This window comes from Balaenoptera ricei, chromosome 3 (genome assembly GCF_028023285.1).
Source record: "Balaenoptera ricei isolate mBalRic1 chromosome 3, mBalRic1.hap2, whole genome shotgun sequence".
Classification (NCBI taxonomy): Eukaryota; Metazoa; Chordata; class Mammalia; order Artiodactyla; family Balaenopteridae; genus Balaenoptera; species Balaenoptera ricei.
The window spans coordinates 16196410-16218291 of NC_082641.1; the positions used below are offsets into that span (position 1 = coordinate 16196410).

General features: G+C 36.2%; 1 protein-coding gene and 1 non-coding gene across 2 annotated transcripts in view; both read right to left on the minus strand.

Moving 5' to 3' along the window:
- CDH18 (cadherin 18) overlaps window positions 1-21882 on the minus strand; it is a 328121-nt gene that overhangs the window by 234995 nt on the left and 71244 nt on the right. Inside the window, exon 2 of the mRNA XM_059919221.1 lies at window positions 11577-11871. Within this exon, the coding sequence (XP_059775204.1) occupies window positions 11577-11871 (295 nt within the window). The remainder of the gene's footprint in view (window positions 1-11576; window positions 11872-21882) is intronic.
- TRNAK-UUU (transfer RNA lysine (anticodon UUU)) lies at window positions 54-126 on the minus strand. Its single transcript has one exon. It is a non-coding gene; the product is annotated as a tRNA-Lys (tRNA).

Genomic DNA, 21882 nt, shown 5'->3' on the forward strand with positions numbered 1-21882 from the left:
CCTCAAGGCTTTTTTGGTTTCGTTTTGTTTTGGCATAGCTAGCGGGATCTCAGTTCCCTGACCAGGGACTGAACCCAGGCCCTCGGCAGTAAAAGTGCGGAGTCCTAACCACTGGACCACCAGGGAATTCCCATATTTTTCATTTTATAATATTTCACAGCAATTTCAATTTATGAGCCTTTGTTAAATATAGGGGTAATAGCATATACTAATTAATATTATCAGTGATAATTAAGTAATGGCTAGTGTCTAATATGAGATTTTTGGTTTGGGCTATTTCTCCAGAAAGGAAAGAAAGAAGAAAGGAAAGAAGAGGAGAGGAAAGGAGAGGAGAGGGAGAAAAACAACAAAAGTGGCCATAATTAGGATAAATTTATATAAAACGTCAGTACATTTTGTAAATATTAAGAATGATTTTAATAAGAAAATTTTATATCTATAAATTTATGTGATAAGTATACAGAAAAATATCACATGGAATAATAGCTCTTCACCTCTATAAAAAGTATATTTTGTCTTTATTCCATATAGAGTCTATTTATTTATTGACTATTACATTTGTGATACTTTGTTAGGTGCATATGACACAGAAATAAAATAATAAAAAAATGTGAAGGACCTACAAATTAGCAAAATATCAGACAAGCTCAAATTAATGTATAATATAAAGTAGTGAGCAATAAAATATAAGCTGGGGGTCCTCAACCCCCAGGCCATGGACAGGTACTGGTCCTCTGCCTGTTAGGAACTGGGACGCACAGCGGGAGGTGAGCAGTGGGCGAGAGAATGAAACTTCATCTGCCGCTCCCATTGCTCCCAACTGCTTCTGCTTGCATTACTGCCTGAACCATGTCTCGCATTACCATCTGAACCATCCCCCCACCCACCCCAAGCCCCCACACCCCGGTCCATGGAAAAATTGTCTTTCACAAAACCAGTCCTGGTGCCAAAAATGTTGGGGACCACTGTAATAAGCCCAGGATGCCCTAAGGTCAGTTGTAGTAAAAATTTTTAGTTGTATTTTTTTTAAAAAACGCATTATCTCCATGAAGAGAAGTATTAAGTTCCAAGGCTAATTTATACACCAGAATGTTCCTTTAGCCATTATGAAAATTTCACCCATTATATTTTTTACATTTACTTGAACATAAGTTGTATCTAGAATTGCCAAAACTGATTGGTTGGCTTTGTATTCACATTTCCTACACTGAGGAGCATATACATGAAAATCATTTTTGAATATATTTTTTAAAACATTACGTGAAGATTTGGGAATTCCCTGGCAGTCCAGTTGTTAGGACTCTGCACTTTCACTGCAGAGGGCCTGTGTTCAATCCCTGGTCAGGGAACTAAGATCCTGCAAGTCCCATGGTGCGGCCAAAAACAAAAAAAAACATAACGTGGAGATTTAATTTTTGTAAATTGGGTCCAACTTATAGTGAAATAATTTATCTATTCCAGTGAAGTACTTTCTATTATGAATTGATCAGTTTTATTGGGGAATTCCAAGTCTGGTATACTTTCATAAAAAGTAAATGGAGAAACTAAGGAATCTGAAGTAGCATAAAGTGAAATCTGGTAGATTATATCAATCATTGAATAAAAGTGAGAAAATAAATTGGTTTTGTGGTCCTTCTTGAAAAAACAAATGTAATTATTTACAAGAAAATAAAAAGAATCATTACTACATAAAGCAATAAAACTTTTTTACCAGATATCCGAACAATGATGTTCAAAAAATTAAGAGGCTGTATTTTTACAAACTCTTTCCTCTAAACATAAGTGTAGGTGGAAAGGGCTGACATATTATCATTCAATAAATATTTACAGAACATTGTTTCAAGTGATGTACAGTAATATAATACAGCAAAAGTAGAGTAGTGGAACTTCTGAGCCTTCTCTTCAAAAACCCTTAAAGCTTCTGCTCTCACTCTCTTGAAATGCTGCCCTAAGAATGAATGTGAAGTATTTCCCCCATTTCATGAGTTGTCTTTTCTTTTTGTTGATGGTTTCCTTTGCTGTGTAGAAACTTTCTAAAGTCCCACTTGTTTATTTCTGCTTTTGGTGTCAAATTTAAAAAGTCATTGCCAAGATTGATGTCAAGGAGTTTACCCACTATGTTTTCCTCTAGGAGTTCTATGGTTACAAGTGTTACATTCAACAAGTCTTTAATCCATTTTGAGTTGATTTTTGTGTATGGTGTAAGATAGGGGTCTAGATTCATTCTTTTGCATGTAGCTATCCAGTTTTCCCTACCCCATTTATCAAAGAGACTATACTTTCCTCACTACATATTCTTAGTTCTTTTGTCATCAGTTCATTAACCATATATGCATGGGTACTTCTGGGCTCTTTATTCTGATCCATTGATCTATGTGTCTGTTTTTATGCCAGTACTGTACTGTTTTGATCACTACAGCTTTATAATATAGTTTGAAATCAGGAAGTGTGATGCCTCCAGCTTTATTCTTTCTCATGACTGCTGTGGCTTCTAGGGGTCTTTTGAGGATCCATACAAATTTTAGGATTGTTTGTTCTATTTATGTGGAAAACACCATTGTGGTTTTCATAGGGATTATATTAAATCTGTAGATTACTTTAGGTAGTATGGACACCTTAACAATATTCTTCCAATCCATGAACACAGACTATCTTTCCATTTATTTGGTCTCCTTCAATTTCTTTCCTCAGTGTCTTATAGTTTTCAGTGTACTGATCTTTCACCTCCTCTGTTAAATTTATTCCTAAGTATTTTATTCTTTTTGATGCTATTGTAAACAGGATTGTTTTCTTAATTTCTCTCTCTGATGGTCCATGTACAATGAATGATATTTTGAGCCAGTCAATTGTGGTTTGGTTTGTTACAAAACAAAAGCTAACTGATACAGAAGAAAAGTTATGAGAAGTTAAGAGGAAAAAGCTTATGAACCTTAGAAAATTTTGTCCAATGTATGATTCATCACTTGTTCTATGTGATTCTTCATATGCACCCTAATCTACCATGTAGGATTGCAGTGTCAGCTTCACTTTACTGAAATTATCTCATTCTGAAGTTATGCCCCAGGGTAATAATTATAAAATTGCTACTAGAATCCTGGAAGATATCCAGGTGAAGCTCCCAAGATGTTTGGGAAGAATTAAATTAGTTCCCCAACAAGCAGCGCAATAAAATAAGCACAGCTGGTGTCTCTTCTTGTTGCTTTGCAACAAAGAACACAGCTGCAAATGGAAACAGGTCTGGGGTTTAGAGGTTGGAAGGGAACAAAGAAAACAGGAAAAAGATTGGGGATGTTTTAATACATCTCCAAAGACAAAGAACCTTGCAGAATTTAAGGGTCATAGAGTAAAACTTTGTATCTTCTCCTGATATGCCAAATTAAGTTTTAGTACTCCACTGAAATTAGAGTTCATAAATTATATATTCATAATTTTCATAAAGTATATTCTGCTCTCTCTCCAATTAATTAAAAACCATTATTCCTATAATCTGGTACAATTTAAAAAATGCTTTTAAATAATGTTTAATTATTGGTATATTTTATTAACATATAGAAGAGACTAGGTAGAGATTTATATATTTCCTTATAAATATGTTTCTGCGAAAAACAAAGAAGATGTGAAATTTATTTTCAAGCAAATTAGACTGTGATCTGGCATGGTTTTCTTTGAACCAATTTCCATATGTGAAGCAATTTTTCGAAAATTTAAGGTGATTGCAATACAACCAAATTTAAATTTGTACTTCTGATTCCAGGCAAAAACAATACTAGAACTGAAGAAATGTGGGTATACTTACACACAAACAGAAGAGACAAAATTATTGTTTTTTAAAAAAGAGATTTACCAATGCACACAATTAAAAATAAACCTTTGCTAGCTTTTTTATGATAATAATATATTTTATTATAATACCACTAAAGGTCTTAAGACAATTGTTCCCTTTCCATCTGAGAATGGCAATGCTATTTACAAATAAGATTTTATTCATTCTATCTTCATTTTCAGAAAGCCACACATGCACCTGAACACTGACTCCAAAAAGGGAATAATTTCATCTCATGGTCACTGCCCTCTTTGAAAAACACAGACTTTTAATAAAATTACAGAAAATCAAATTAAAGAAGTACTTCTATAGAATAATCGGTAAGAGGTGGTAAAGTCATCAAGATTGGAATGATAATAAACCACATATCAGAGAAAAAAGAAGACAAAAAATGTTAAGTGTGTATTGATAAAATATGTACCAGTCTCTTCATAGTCCTATCAGGTTACATTTGCCCTCCAGAATATTATAATGTCATTCTGTCCACATATGTTCACTTTGTTGAAGGCAATCACATCTTTAGATAAGTTTTGAAAAAAGCAATGTGACAGCCAATAGCTTACTAGACACCCATCATAATTCAAATGGTCCTTTTCTAAATCAGTGCTACAAAAACAGGCAGATTTAAACAAGCACCACAATGACTCTCATGTAGCCACACCTGTTACTCTTCTTTCTGTGAGCACAAATATCCTAACTTTATTCAATGGTTTTCCTCACTGTTTTCAAAATGTTATCCATTTAAATATGGCAACTAATACCTAAACATGAACATTGCTTACCTGGGCAGATAGAATTGGTTTTGGTCACAAAATATATGGCATGAGCATTCCAACACTATGGGATTCTCTTTGGAAGTGACTCGAAATTTAACAAATATCTTTTCTCCCATTCATGTTTCTATTTTGAAATCTTTTCATTCTTTTATTTTGCATGTTTCTGAGGGCAGTGATTCTCAACTGAGAGCAATTTTGGCCTCCAGAGATCTTTGGGCAATGTCTGAAGACATCACGATATGGCAGCGGTGGGAGGGATGCTATTGAAATCTAATGAGTAGAGAGACCAGGAATGCTGCTGAACATCCTATAATGCACAGGATAGCTCCCATAGCAAAGAACCTACAAGGCACAGGATAGCCCCCATAGCAAAGAACCTACAAGGCACAGGATAGCCCCCATAGCGAAGAATTATCCAGTCCCACATGTCAATAGTGGAAAGGCTGCAAAACTCTTCTAGGGGGATATGATTCCCTAGATAATAGCTGAAATTACATGGCGTATGTAAATCTAAGAGATAAAGAAAAACCTTATTTTAAAACATGCATCAAAAACCACTTCAGTTTATTTTGCATCTTTCTTTTTGAAAACATCCAGAATGCCACAGACTTTGTCTGCTTGTTATTACTCACTGACAGAAATATACTATCACGTTATGCTTTTCTCACTGGCAGTATAACACCCGGCAACTACTTGGAGGTCTCCATGACCATTTCTTAGCAATGGATATACAAGAAACAGTCATCTGATAAAAACGTGCACACATAAGAGGTCCCTGGTGCTGCCTTCTCTTGCCCGCTCTGTATTCTCATATCACATTTTGCAAAGCTCTACAGGGAATCCATCATTTGCACGATGATCCTGCTTATGCCCCCGTAATCACACAAGCAGGCGTGCGTGCACACACGCACACACACACACTCTAAACTATACAACCCCACAGGGAAGAGAGAGGAGTGTTTTTCATCATGTGTCTTCTATGTAAAATGCACTTTTTTCTCCTTGTCTAATTGAAAAAGCCCCATACATTATATAAGATTCAGAGGATGTCTTCTCTAGTCTGCAAGCAGGGCTCCCAGTCCAACTGTATGGGCCCTCTATTTTTTTGCTTATCAAACGCCATATTGAAATTGTCTGTTTACATGTCTGCAGTCTGCTCAAATTTAGGGGCCTTGTTTTATTTACCGTTTTATTACTAGCCACTATCACATTTCTTAGCACACTAAATGCCTTCACTCTCTCTCTCCTTCTTTCCAGAAAGAACCGGAGACATTAAAGGATACAGTTTTTTTTTAAAATGACAGGATGACTCAAAACTCAATTAATGCGTATATGGTAAAAACAATGATCTTATCAGTCACTTTCTGTTGCGAAAATTTTGTCACCTATCACACTCTTGTTAGCTATTATTAGTATTGAAAATGTATAGTTTTAAATGTAAATATTATTAATGTCTATTTTCACAAATCTACTTTTTACTTTTCATTATCATTTCATAAATAACATGTATATATTATTTTAATAAAGAAGAATGTACTTCTCTCATACCAAATAAACCTGCAACCCTCTTTGTAGAAGTAATCACTTTTACTTGTGTGTGTCTCCTTCAGATATTTTTTATGTATGAGTATGCATATTCTGTAACTCGTATTTATTTTTAAAAATAAAGTAGATTCTATTCCACATGGATTTCTGAAAACTTTTTTTCTCACTAAAATACTCTGGATCTTGGAATGTCAGCATACACAGTTTAAATTCATTCATTTTAAGGCTGCCTAGGGTATCAGTATATGAAGAATCATTCATTTGAGAACTTCTTTATTAGTGTACTTTAAGTCTATTTTTCACTATTGTGAACAATACTACAATGGGCATCCTTCCTTTTATATCTTTGCATATCCATGTCAGTATATCTATAAAATAGCTTTCTACAATAGATATATGTTCTTTTAAAAATTTTGATAGACATTGCCAAATTACCCTCCAAAAAACTATGAAAATCAACCTTTCTGCTGATGGTTCTGCACATTAACAATTTTGTGAATTATCAAATTTGCATACTTGGTAGGTGAACATTGCTATCTCCTTCTCCTTCGTGGTTTCTTAAATTACTAGTGAAATTTGAGATTTTTTTGTATAATTAACATGTGTTTATTTTTCCTAAGAATCTCCTGCTAATGTAATTTCCCCATGTTTATTTGATTGTAGTCATTTTATCCACTCATCAGAACTTCTATGGATCCAATTGATTCTACAGTTGATAGGAAACATGATTTAGATATCTGAAATCAACTGTTAGCTTCACCACATGCAGTGCCATAGCAAAATCATCTAGCATCACAATTACATAGTAGAAATGGAAAGGAGGGATGATTTTCTGTATCATTCCCAAATCAAGCCACTTAATAGAAACTGACAGCACTGTTTCTCTTCTGATGCTAAAACCTTACTCACCACTCCTTTGGATTCAGTATTAGGTTCAATTCTTTGGTTATTGGGTTCATGTTAAAACCTAGAATTTGTCCAGCTATCAATTCAGATTCAGTGCAGCTGCACGTATCTGAAATCCAACTCGATAGCTTAAAAAGATGAGATTTACTTTCTTAAGAAGGCTCTTGGGATTCGCAGACCAGAGCTGGAGGTCAGTTCTGTAATGGATCATTCTTCCAGGCCCTTTTATCTTTCTGCACTAAGCAGCAGGCTTTCATCTGTATGGTTGCAAGTGGCTGCTACATTTCTGTACCACATCTGCTTTAGGCAACAATTGAAAGGAAAATGGTGATGGGTGAAATATGCATGCCAGGTGTGATTTTTTGGCAGGAAACCTGTATCTTTCCTGGAAGTTCCACCTAATTGCCTCTGCTTAACATCTTACCATCTAGAATTACATCACATGGTCATTCTTAGATGAAAAGGTATGGTAGGAGATGAATATTTAATTCTGCACAGTGTCACCCTGATCAAAACTGAGTTCTCGGGCTTCCCTGGTGGCGCAGTGGTTGAGAGTCTGCCTGCCAATGCAGGGGACACGGGTTCGAGCCTTGGTCTGGGAAGATCCCACATGCCGCGGAGCGACTAGGCCCGTGAGCCACAATTACTGAGCCTGCGCGTCTGGAGCCTGTGCTCCGCAACAAGAGAGGCCGCGACAGTGAGAGGCCCGCGCACCGCGATGAAGAGTGGCTCCCGCTCGCCGCAACTAGAGAAAGCCCTCGCACAGAAACGAAGACCCAACACAGCCATAAAAAAGTAAATAAATAAATAAATAAATAAATAATTATTTAAAAAAAAAACAAAACTGAGTTCTCTTAGTAATAGGAGGGGAAGCTGAATATCGGATAATTAACAGCATTTACCTAAATGGAAGAAGAAGCATGATCCTATTGTTTGTGACAAATGCCATATTTTTGTATATGTGTATATAGTCAGCTGGGCTGTCAGAACACTAACTGCCCTGGATCAACAGGTGCCTGTCTATCAAGAGTATTAGAGGGTCATTCTCTAAAATCCCTTACAGTAGAGGTTGGCAAACTTTTACTGTAAAAGGCAACATAGTAAACATTTTAGGCTTTGTGAGCCATAGTGTTGGCTGCAAACTCAACTCTGCTACTGCAAAGCCCAACTACCATAAGCAATATTTAAATGCATGGGTATGGCTTTGTTCTGGTAAAACTTTGTTCATAAAAACAGACAGCAGGCTGGATTTGTCTCCACTGCCATGGTTTGCTCTTCTGTCCTGCACCACATTACTAGTTTTTTTGTTGTTGTTGTTGTTGTTTGTTTGTTTGACTTCTAAAATTAGAGGCAGTGCAAATACCACTCATTCTTAAGCCCACAATGTAAAGTGAGTTTCTCACTCCACTAACTTTTATATCACCTTCCATATGTTCATATTACAATGTGCATTAGATGCTATTATAATTTTTATGTATTTGTTTTTCCACAATGAGTTCATACACACACACACAATATGATTTCCAATATTCAGCCTAAAGCTTGCCATACTCTTTCACCAGAAATCATGCTTGGAACTGTGGTACAAAAGAGACTGAAAGCCTACTCTGCTTTGTCCCTTTTCTCCACTACTTTCAGGCATTAAATATTTCTCCTTCAACCATACTCGTTTCCATAAAAGAACTTAAGAATACAGTTGACCCTTGAACAACTTGGGGGTTAGGGGTACCAACCCCCTGTGCAGTCAAAAATCCACGGATAAGCTATTACGGTTGGCCTTTGTGTAGGAGGTTCCTGTAAGTGGACCCACGCAGTTCACACCCGTTTAGTTCAAGGGTCAGCTTCCCTAGTATTTCCCTCCCCTTCCTACCTTTCTCTCCAAGTCCTAGATGAGGACTGAGATGTCTTGGCTTGTTCCTAAGTCCTCCAGCCTTTGCTGCAATGATTCCTTTAGGCTTCATGATTCCTAAATGTCCAGCATTCTTTAACAGGCTCACATGTACCCACTTAGCTTTCACTGTGTTCACACACATGTATATATTTCAGGGTACATTTCTGATAACTTTTTTCCTCCCCTTGTCATTTTCCTTGGCTTTTCAATCTCTGTTCTGATTCATTTCAACTATTTTCAATGTCAACTGTTTTCCTAAATATTTTTCTAGGTAAGGTGGGAGGATGATATACTTTCTGGATCCTTCTCCACATATTTCTTTCATGCTAACAGATGAATCATGTTTTGCCTGAATGAAAGATTTGGGGTTTCAGTCTTTTCTCTGTAGGATGACAATGGTATTCAATCGTTAACCACTTTCCAATATTTCAAGTGATAAATATGATGTGAAAATATCTTTTCCTAATAGGTAATTTTTACATATCTGAAAGTTTGTAAAAATTTTCTCTGTATCCTTAGGTGAATCCTGGCAAAGTTCCTAAAGCCTAAGTTTGATTCTTATCCTATTACCCTTTCCAGGAACTCTGGAAGTCTCTTAAACTTGTAAATTCTGTATATTCCTCACCTCCAGGAAAAAAATGTTATTGCTCCTCTACTTCATCTGCTGTTTCCTGCTCTCTGGGAACATGTGTTATTCACATGCTAGGTCTAATTAACATATACTCTAAGTCTCATCTATTTCTCACAATTGCCATATATTTGTATTTTTGCCCTCTGATTTTTAGCTCTTTCTTCCAGTCTGGGATGTTCTTAAGTTCCAGAAAAATAATTTGGGTCTTATCAGTGACCCTTCATGCCTCAATGCATACAATTGATTTTTTTGTTGTTTACTTGTTTATAGAAAACATGGCTTTGAGTTACAGAAATCTCTCTGCAGTGTCCTTAAAACACTAGTGCTCTGATTATCTACCGCTCAATACTCTTTCTTGGTAATGACTGCTGTGCCCGTTTTTCTCTCTATGGTGCTTTGCCTGCCCTGGTGACCGTCGTTTCCTTTGCGCTCCCCGGGGTTCTTACTTGGCCCCTGGCAGTACCTTACCAATGGCATTCTCACAAGTGGCGGAGTCATAGAGCTCTTCGCTTTCATAGGAGAAGATGACTGGCTGATGCGCTGTCAGTCCCTTGACAAGGTGCTAGGAGGAAGGCTGTTCTGGAGTTTTCACACAAACTCTCACCTGCCAGGAATAATGGTGTTGCGCTGTTTAACTTTCCTAAGAGACCAACGAGCATGAGTGTCTTCTGGGCCTTTCCACAGGCTCTCTGAGGCTAGATCCTGCATTCTACTCTGGTCCCTGGGGAGCCAGATTAGCAATGGCTTTCTCCCCTGAGATTCTGGTTAAGGAGGAGAACTTAGTCTCTCTTTCTAACCTGCTTCCCCAATGGATTCAGAAGCTATCTGCCAATCTCAGGAGAACTAAGATGAGTGGATCTGGGAAAAAAAAAATAAACTGCAATCTTGAATTAAAAAACCTTATGTATATGAGACAAAGGATGCTAACAAAACATATTGTGGTAATCATTTCACAATATATGTAAGTTAAGCCATCATGCTGTTCACCTTAAACTCATATAGTGCCGTATGTCAATTATATCTCAATAAAACTGGAAAAATTTTCAAATTATAAAAACCATATATATATATCCAATTACACAGAGTGACTGGATTCGTGACTATAATACTTAATTTAAAACCCATACATATACAGGAAACTTAAATATGTAAAACCTTTATTCAAAATATACGTTCTAAATCCAAACTGAGAGCCTCACAGAGGTAATAAAAATATTATTATCACAGCTGAACATTATTTTAATTATATTTAGGAAATTTATCATCTGAGATAAAAATAAAATAAAATAGCTAAACCATGGAAATCTGTGAGTGGTGGGAGAGCCCCAGATGATCAGAAGACTGGAGACCTCAATCACGATTTATCAAACGCAGTGTAGGCTCTGCATTCAGGAGAGCCTAGAGTCAATTTCTTCTAGCAATTTGGGAAAGAATTTGGGAAAGTTACTTACATACTGTACACCACTTTGCACAGCTTTAAAGCGGTATTCAAAATACTTCACAGGGTTGTCATATATTTTAAAATAAATAAGGGATGTAAATGTTTAGGAGTATCTGCAAAGTTTATTGATTAATGTAGCTATTGCTTGTACTATTAATACTAGTATAATTTGATCATAACCTGCAAGCATAAAAGACGTAGCAATAGATTTCCAACATTATATTATCTGTATCTATACAAATTGTCACTGAATGTGTTGGTATGGTCAAAGAATTATGCCAGTTAAGCAAGAATTGCAAGTGTTTTCTCATGTATGGTTGTTTTTCCTTGAGATCAAGCTGTTTCTAAAACTTACAGATTCAGAAATTTGTTTTAATAAGTATTAGAATAGCTAGGCCAAATATTCTTTAACACTTTAGGCCATAGGAAATTATGAAAATATTTTGGAACTTCTTCAGATTTCTTCACTCCCCTCCCAAAATTTAAAAACTGGTCTTCAAAAGATGATTTTTGGATCATCAAAAATATATTAACTGCCAAAATATAAAAATGATTTCTCTTACCCATATCTGACATTTCAGGCACAGTTACGATATATGGTCCATCTGTGAACTTCGGAGCATTGTCATTGATGTCTTGCACTTTGATGATAAACTCAGATTCAGGTTCAAGGGGCTTGTTTGTTCGTCTGTCAATAGCCTGAGCATGAAGCACATAGTGGGTCTTCTGCTCTCTGTCTAGGCTTTTTGTTGAGTGGATGTCACCCGTGGTATCATCAATGATAAATATAGTCCCAGCACCTTCTCCAGTAAGGATGTACTTCACAGATCCATCACCTTTGTCAGAATTGGAGTGCAGCTGTAAATAAAGATGGAATAATTTAACACGAAATTATACTCCAACTTCACATGGTGTTCTCTGAAAACTGCCTATCTATAATTTAATACTTAGTTTGATTATGACTTTTCTTCTCTCCACAGTGTCCCATGTGTTGCTACAATCATCTATTGGTCTGCAGTTTTTCTCCACTTGGTATTAATATGGATATTTTTATTATGATCTGCCTAAGATCCAATTATTGATGTAAGAAAAATTAATAAGCAATACTTATTAAAAGAAAAACAATAACCCTTGCGGTCATTCTACTAAATCCACACTTTACTACCTACATAGAATAGAACTGGAAAAAGAAACTACCAGTAAATCACTGTTGCCTTCCATACTTGTAGGGATTTTTTTTTTTTTAATTAATAGCTTGTCATTCTATTTCAACATTAAAATTAGAAAAGAAAATTGTTGAAAAAATTGACATTCAAATTATTTATTAAAAATTCCACAAAAGAGGCACTTATTTGTCACAGAAGCATTAATTTTATAATTTGGAAAAATAAATATTTTCTAGATTAATTGTTTACATTTAGAATTTACAAAAAAATTGTGGTAGAATATTCTCTTTCTTGAAAATTTATGAAACTTTAACTCAAAATTTAAATAACAGTAATAGATTTAATCAATACATAGGCCCTAATTTTTAATTAATTGAGAAACACTAAAAAATTTCACTTATTAAATTAAAATGATCGAATATTCTTTGAATAGACATTATAAGAGTAATATTTCAGCAGAGAATTTCAACAAGAAAGATAAATAACGGTAAGATAATTATAAGCCTCTTTTTATCATTTATATATTAGCAAATGCTTTTAAACTGCATATGGTTCACACTTAATATCTTGCTATAACTTATAGCATCAAAGTTCAGTTAAATATTTCCATGAATACTACTGCTATATTTCTAGCTAAGAACGACATCAGTATTTTCTTAAATTGCAAACACATACTTGAAGAATGGTTTCTCCCAAGAGACCTGAACAGTTATCCTTCATATGAAACCTTTTTGGTCACATAACCTCAACTACTCACTTTTTGCACATTTCTGACCCTTGCAAACATTGAAAATATATAACCTTGTTCACATAGCGTTTTGGTTTCTAGCCACAGTAAAGTGAAAATGTTCAAGGTTTATGTTGAAGTCTCTGAACTCTTAGAAGATATTTTTTAAAAGATAAAATATAGGGATTTCCCTAGTTGCACAGTGGTTAAGAACCCGCCTGTCAATGCAGGGGACAGGGGTTCGATCCCTGGTCTGGGAAGATCCCACATGTCGCAGAGCAACTAAGCTCGTGGGTCACAACTACTGAGTCCATGAGCCGCAGCTACTGAGTCCATGTGCCACAACTACTGAAGCCCACGCGCCCTAGAGCCCATGCTCCATAGCAAGAGAAGCCACTGCAATGAGAAGCCCACCCACTTCAATGAAGAGTAGCCCCCGCTCGCCACAACTAGAGAAAGCCCGCATCAGCAACGAATGGCCATTATCAAAAAGCTAGAAACAATAAATGCTGGAAAGGATGTGGTGAAAAGGGAACCCTCCTGCACTGTTGGTGGGAATGTAAATTGATACAACCACTAGGGAGAATAGTATGAAGGTTCCTTAAAAAACTAAAAAAAGAACTACCATATGACCCAGCAATCCCACTACTGGGCATATACCCTGAGAAACCCATAATTCAAAAAGAGACATGTACCACAATGTTCATTGCAGCACTATTTACAATAGCCAGGTCATGGAAGCAACCTAAGTGTCCATCGACAGATGAATGGATAAAGAAGATGTGGCACATATATGTATAATGGAATATTACTCAGCCATAAAAAGAAATGAAATTGAGTTATTTGCAGTGAGGTGGATGGACCTAGAGTCTGTCATACAGGGTGAAGAAAGTCAGAAAGAGAAAAATACCAAATGCTAACGCATACATATGGAATCTAAAAAAAAAAAAAAAATGGCTCTGATGTACCTAGGGGCAGGACAGGAATAAACACGCAGACGTAGAGAATGGACTTGAGGACACAGGGAGGGGGAAGGGTAAGCTGGGACAAAGTGAGAGAGTACCACTGACATATATACACTACCAAATGTAAAAGAGATAGCTAGTGGGAAGCAGCTGCATAGCACAGGGAGATCAGCTTGGAGCTTTGTGACCACCTAGAGGGGTGGGATAGGGAGGGCGGGAGGGAGGGAGATGCAAGAGGGAGGAGATATGGGGATATATGTATACATATAGCTGATTCACTTTGCTATACGGCAGAAACTAACACAACATTGTAAAGCAATTATACTCCAATAAACATGTTAAAAAAATTTTTTTAAAGACCCAATACAGCTATAAATAAATAAATAAATAAATATAAAATATAGAAAAAGACAATATAAGGAAAGAACTATTAATATGGGAAAATGAAGGCATCTGAAACATAAATAATATTACATCAGGAAAAGTTTAACTTGTTTATTGAAAATACATAGGACATAATCAGGGACAAAATTCTGATGGGAATCACTCAGCTAGATTAAACAAATTAAATCATTTCAAAACTGCTTTTTTGGAGTTTTTCTAAAAAGGAGTAAAAATACATTAGCAAAATATAAAAAACACAGCTTTCAAAGATTCACACTTCATTAGTAAATTAACTACTAAAAGAAGCAGTAAAATGAGTTGCATAGAGACAGATGTATGCATGTATGAAAGTGAATTTATTCATTTATTTATGTCTCTTGACATATAATTTTAGCACCTACAAGAAAAGATTTATCATTTATGCAGCAGACGTCTACACAACATCGACAGAGCGGTCTATTTCACATTCTCCAACTTTGCCTCTATCCATGACCAAAGCACAGCAAAGTAAAGCAACAAATTCATTGAACAAATGTTTCTAAAACCTTTTCTGGAACATTTGTGTTATTAAATTAACAAAAGGTGAGATCGCTTTAATAGCTATTGCTATACTGTGTATAAATTATAAATCTATATATTATAAATATAAGTAATTAAAAACACTTGAGGGCAAGGGTTAAGCCTTCTAACAACTAATTTTTGAAAGATATAACAATGGTGACAATTAACTCTTTTCCTCAGGATATATTCGCATACTCTTTTATATTTTAGTGAGGTTAATTTGAAATTATTTAGTCTTGGATTAAAGGTTCACATTACAAAGGGTTAACTATATTTATATTTTTAAATAGGCGTATGGATGTAGACCAGAAACAGAAATATGTAAAAGAAGTAGTAAAGTTGTCAGTCTAAAGCATCTGTTAAAAAATTATATGTTCTGTGCTTTATACTGATTATGCTAAATAATTCAAATAAAAGATAAATGCCAGTAGATTTATGGCTTTAGATTTTAAAACTTGAACCTGACTTCACATTTATAAAGTTTTGAGAATTAACATATAACTTAGCATGTTTCAGAAGTTATGTCTAATTAGAAAATAAACGTGCAATACAATCAGTGAACTGTATTTCACCAGTATTTATATTACTGTACAACACAAAGTTACATCAAAATATTATAACTATGTATTTGGATTACATAAGTTGTTGATAATACTTAGCTTGAGTGTTTTACTAAGGTAGATGATCATTTTATTAATGGATTTTTAAAAATCTTTCATCTGGCCTGCTGGAATCTTGAAATGATAGTTACCATGTAACATTAATGGAAACCCAGCACAGTAGCAGTAGGTCAATTGATTAATAGTTTATATGATTTTTTTTTAATTAAAAAAAAATTTTGGAGTATAATTGTCTTACGATGTTGTGTTAGTTTCTGCTGTACAATAAAGTGAGTCAGCTATATGTATACATATATCCCCTCCCTCTTGGACCTCCCTCCTTCTACCCGGCCATCCTACTCATCTAGGTCAGGTCATCACCAAGCGCGGAGCTGAGCTTCCTGTGCTTTATAGTGTGCCCCCACTAGCTTTTTTTTCTTTTAACATCTTTATTGGAGTATAATTGCTTTACGATGTTGTGTTAGTTTCTGCTGTACAACAAAGTGAGTCAGCTATATGTATACATATATCCCCAAATCTCTTCCCTCTTGCACCTCCCTCCCACCCTCCCTATCCCACCCCTCTAGGTGGTCACAAAACACTAGCTGATCTCCCTGTGCTATGCGGCTGCTTCCCACTAGCTATCTGTTTTACATTTGGTAGTGTCTATATGTCAATGACACTCTCTCACTTCATCCCAGCTTACCATTCCCCCTCCCCTTGTCCTCAAGTCCATTCTCTACATCTGTGTCTTTATTCCTGTCCTGCCCCTAGGTTCTTCAGAAACATCTTTTTTTTTTTTTTTTTAGATTCCATATATATGTGTTAACATACGGCATTTGTTTTTCTCTTTCTGACTTACTTCACTCTGTATGACAGACTCTATTTTATGCATGGTAGTGTATATATGTCATTCCTAATCTCCCAATTCATCCCACCCTCTCAGTGATCCACCCTCAGGATTACTTCTTTTCCATTGGACCTATTCTCAAATCTTCAGTTCTATCTACAACGTGCACTCTGCAACAGGGGTTGGGGGAAACACTGGCTACACTGTCTTGTTTTCCTTAACAAGTAGGTTTTAAGATTCTGGAAGAACACGTTTTGTATTAGGTTTTGTAAGGCAAAAAATGGTGAATGAGTGAGTGAATGAACACGTGAATGAAATGGATGAGCAGTAACGAGTGCAGTAGAGGTAGAAATCTTAAGACATGGAGAGAAAACTTTTAGATACAGATAACCAGGTTATACAGATAATCAGACTAGAAATGCGCTATCTTCGAGGGTGGGCAGCAATGAGACATCAAATGAAAGAGACTGGGAGTCTAGTATGTAAAGTAGGAATGCTCTGGATATAAGCACGGTACTGACTTAGTAACCAGTAAAATATTACATTGTAAATTTAGCTAGCTACTAGACTATTTGAGAGATTTCTATGTTTTTTACATTAAATATATAAAAATATTTGGAAGATAAAGTTGATTTTCATCATATATAGTTCAGAATAGTAGCAGGGTGTTATCATAACACACAGTGGTGGGAATATACTTTTAGAGTCATGAGATTTTGCAAAGTGAGTGATATTTTTATGCTAAAGAAGAGCTATTATACTGTCCTAAAGCAAGAGTAAAAAAATCTTTGTGTATCTGATCACATAAAAACATAGGGTTAATTAATTGTTCTTTAAAGAACAGAAAAGGGGAGGAGAATGCAGAAAGAAAACATAGTCACCCAAGTGAAGCAAAATGAACACTTCTCTGACATTCTTTTAATAAATTATCTCTTCCTTAGTGTTAAGGAGTTACCCACAGCACTTAGAAAGCTAATGTGACACACATGAGTTCCCCCCAGAAGACTATTTATTCACCCTGGACCACATTAGGATGGGGACCTAAAAATTTATAGCTTTTACTCTAATGCAGAATTCCTCACTGAGATAATATTCTATCCTTTGGGGAAGAATAACTTTAAAAGGTTAAGAAGATGGTGTCAGAGCAATTAATTTATAAAGTTGCTTTTAGTTAGGACTTCAAGCTATGTTATAAAAATAGGTCACTAACTTAAAATTGTGATATTTTGGACTACATAATTTATGCATTTTTATGAGTAGGAAACTTCTATTTACAATAATAATTCCAGTAGAAACCAGAAACAGCCAGAAATATTATACAGTAATTCCATTATAATCATTTTCTCCACCACATAAAATACAAGTGATGCAATGTGAGACCTACGTGAGGATCATAGGAAAGACATGTCATTAAAACTTATTATGCATCTCTCATTCCAGAATGTGCTATATTTTAAACTATAAGCAGATAAAACAAAATTCAATTGAACTCTTAATAAGTAATTGATGCGAAGAAAAAACACATCGAAGAGTAACAGCCTATTGGCAATTAACACATCAGCCTCTTCATGTAAAAAAAGGAATACATAACCATCAGTTTTAATTATGCATCAATACGTAAAAGGATATGTTAAAAACAGTAACAATAAAGCATTGTGTTCAACCACAAAGCTAATGTTAATCAATTAAAAGGTTAAGAAATTAGATGAGGGTAAGAAAATAAGGTTTGCATTTGTTTAACTAGAAACATCCAAGGTCTTTGCAAACATGCAAAGGTCACATGTTGAATTTTAGTTTCTAGCTTTTAACTGCTTTATTGGTATTCTTAGAAAAGGAAACAAGTGAATGAAAAGGAGGAAGGGAAAAGGAGAAGAAAGGAACACATTTTTAACTATTATAACCCCTGAATCGCAGCTTAGGGCTACTAACACACAAGATGAAAAACTACAAAATACCTCTATAAAGTCTGAGGCTGTTTTAATTCTGTAGGCATCAGCTTTACTTCAGAGAGCCCCATTCAGGTGTGCCAAATATTTGGGCAGTGCAGGAGGCATTCAGTGGTTGAGAATTTCGCTATTAATTTCTGGGAAGCCTCAAAAAGTGACCAACTGATTAGAATTGAAGGGAGATATATATAAGGCACAGGAATACCTATTATCTGTCAGAGTTCATGCCTTCTTTTATCTCCCAGTCAAGGTCTAGTTGAGAAAGGGGTGGCTCTGGCAGCTGGTTTTAAAGAAAAAAAATCTCACAGAATACTAAACATTATTATAATTCCATAAAAATACTGGCCCAAACCATTGCCCACACATTCCAGTGTGCTGTGATTTTATCCCCATTTAAATTTGGCCATCACTGTTCATTTTAGCCCCTTTTCCTCAGGTAAGAAAGCAGTAATTGCACTTAGAAGGGAGGGCAAAGAAAGATAATGGACGTGTGAGTAGCTTCAGTCCTTTGGAAAATTCATCTGACAATAAAATGTAAGATTCTCATTTGATCTGTCAATCACTTTGAGGAGTTTATTCATCCAACAAACATTTTTTGGAATGTCCACCATGTACCAGTCATAGTACTCTGTACTTTAATCCATCACTGAACAAGCAGGCTGAGATCCCTGCCCGGGTAATGCCTACATTCATTCCACTGCGGAAAAGCAGACAGTAAGCAGAAAACATGACAATATACAATACGCAAGACCCACATTTAAAAAGGAAAGAGAGAATAAATGAAGTAATATCAGAAGTGGTCAGGTGGTAAATAGAAGTGGTGATATTAAATAAAGGAATATGGTAGGTAGAATATTTGTCCCTCAAAGATGTCTATGTCTTTATTCTGGGAGTGTTTGAATATGTTGCTTTACATGAAAGAAAGATATGATTGAAGTTGAGGTCTTTTGAGATGAGGAAATTACCTTGGTTTCTTTAGATTGGACAGATCTGAATATCTGGGTCCTTAAAGGGGAGGAATCCATCCCAGCTGGGTGAGACAGAGAAATGGAAGTGTGAGAAGGATTCAGCGCTTCATTGCTGGGTCTGAAATGTAAGAGACTTTGTGCAACTCCCAAGAGACATCTCTAGAAGCGGGAAAAGCCAAGAAAATGGATTCTTCCCCAGAGCCTACAGAAGGAACGAGACCCTGCCTACACCGTGATTTTAACCCCGTGAAAACTATGTTGAACTTCTGACCGAAAGAATTATTAGAAAAAAAAACTGTTGTTTTAAGCCACTAATTTGGTGGTGATTTGTTATAGCAGCAATGAGAAACTAATAAAGGAGTCAGATAAGGCATATTAAAAAGATGACATCTTAGCAAATTCTGGAAGAAGGTGAGGGAGATAGCCAAATGCACACTTCAGGAAACAGCATTCCAGGCAGGGGCAACAAAGAGCGAGAGGACCAAGTTAGGAACATTACTAGCAGGTTCCAGAAACCAGGAGGAGGCCAGTGTAACTGGAGCAGCATGGGCAAAGAGGAGGGTAGTGGAGAAGACATCAGAGAACTTACTGGAAGTGAGATCATGAAGGACCACTGTATGACCTGGAGACACTGGATGGCTATGACAGTGGCGTGTCATCGTCAATTTACATCTCAAAGTGACGCTGCTGGCTTCATTACTGAGAACAGGAACTAGAGGAACAAAAGTGAAGGCAAGGGGCACTGACAGAATGCTACTGCAGTAACAAGATGACTGATGACAACAGCATGGACCAGGGGTAGTAGTGAAGGTGGTAGGAAATAGTGCAATCATGAATATATTTTGAAAGTGAAGCAAACAACACCAGAACAAAAATAAGCAAGTGGGGCTACACTGAACTGAAAAACTTCTGCACAGCAAACAGAACCAACAACAAAATGAAGAGGCCACCTAGGGAATAGGAGGAATTATTTGCAACTCATATATTTGGTAAGGGGTTAATATCCAAAATATACAAAGAGCCAATACAACCCAATAGCAAAAAAGCAAACAATCCAATTCAAAATTGGACAGAGGAACTGAATGGATATTTTTCCAGAGAAGATATACAAATGGCCAACAGGTACATGAAAAGATGCTTGACATCACTAATCATCAGGGAAGTGCAAATCAAAACTATAATGAAACATCACCTCACACCTGTTAGAACAGCTATCATCAAAAAGACGAGATTTGGGCTTCCCTGGTGGTGCAGTGGTTGAAAATCTGCCTGCCAATGCAGGGGACACGGGTTTGAGCCCTGGTCTGGGAAGATCCCACATGCCGCGGAGCAACTGGGCCCGTGAGCCACAACTACTGAGCCTGCGCGTCTGGAGCCTGTGCTCTGCAACAAGAGAGGCCGCGATAGTGAGAGGTCCGTGCACCGCAATGAAGAGTGGCCCCCGCTTGCCACAACTAGAGAAAGCCCTCGCACAGAAACGAAGACCCAACACAGCCATAAATAAATAAAATAAATAAATTTTAAAAAGACAAGATTTAAGCATTAGTGAGAATGCAGAGAAAAAGACACTTTTGCACTATTGGTCGGAATGTAAATTGTTACAGTTACTATGGAAAACAGTATGGAGGTTTCTCAAAAAATTAAAAATAGAACTACCATATGATCCAGCAATTACCCTTCTGGGTATATATGCAAAGGAAATGAAAACTGGATCTTGAGGAGATATGGACAGTCCCAAGTTCATTGCAGCATTATTCACAATAGCCAAGATACTAAACAACCTGAGTGTCTGTCAAGAGATGAATGGATGAAGAAGATGTGGTATATATACCTATAATGGAATATTATTCAGCCATAATAAAGGACATCCTGCCATTTGTGACAACATGGATGGACCTGGAGGGAATTATGCTAAAAGGGAAAAGTCAGACAGAGAAAGACAAATACTGTATATCACTTATATGTAAAATCTAAAGAAGCTGGACTCATAGAAACAGAGACTAGAATGGTGGTTACCAGGGACTGAGGGGTGGGGGAAGAGAGTTGCTGGTCAAAGAGTACCAACCTCCAGCTATAAAATGAACAAGTTCTGGGGAATCTGATGTACGGCATAATGATTATAGCTAATAAGAGCCTATTAGATACTAAGTGAATAGATCTCAAATGTTCTCACCACAGAAAGAAAATGATAATTATATGATGGGATGGAGGATTTAGATAAGGATACAGTGGTAATTGTTTTGCCATACACAATTGTATCAAATCAACATGTTGTACATCTTCAACTTACACGTCATATGTCAATTATTTCAGTAAAGCTGGAAAAAAAATGAAAGAAAGGGAAAAAGCAAAGATTTCCTAAAAAAGATGATATGGGGTATAAGTGAAAGGGGAAGTGAAGCACAAATGTTAGGTGTTTGGCCACAGTTGCTAAAAGTATGAAGTTGCAATCATCCGAGATGTGAAAGGATCCAGGCACAGGAAGTTGAAAGGAGAAGATTAGGAATTCAACTTCAGACATGCTAAATGAGATATTTCTACTAGAGATACCAGTAGAGACTCCAAGAAGTCATTTGTATATGCAGCCTGGAGTTCAGACGACAAATGTTGTTGGCTTTATAAACTTGGTAGGTATCAGGACAAAGGTAGTATTTTGAGCGATGAAACAGGATGATATTATCAATGAAATAAATGGAGAAAAAA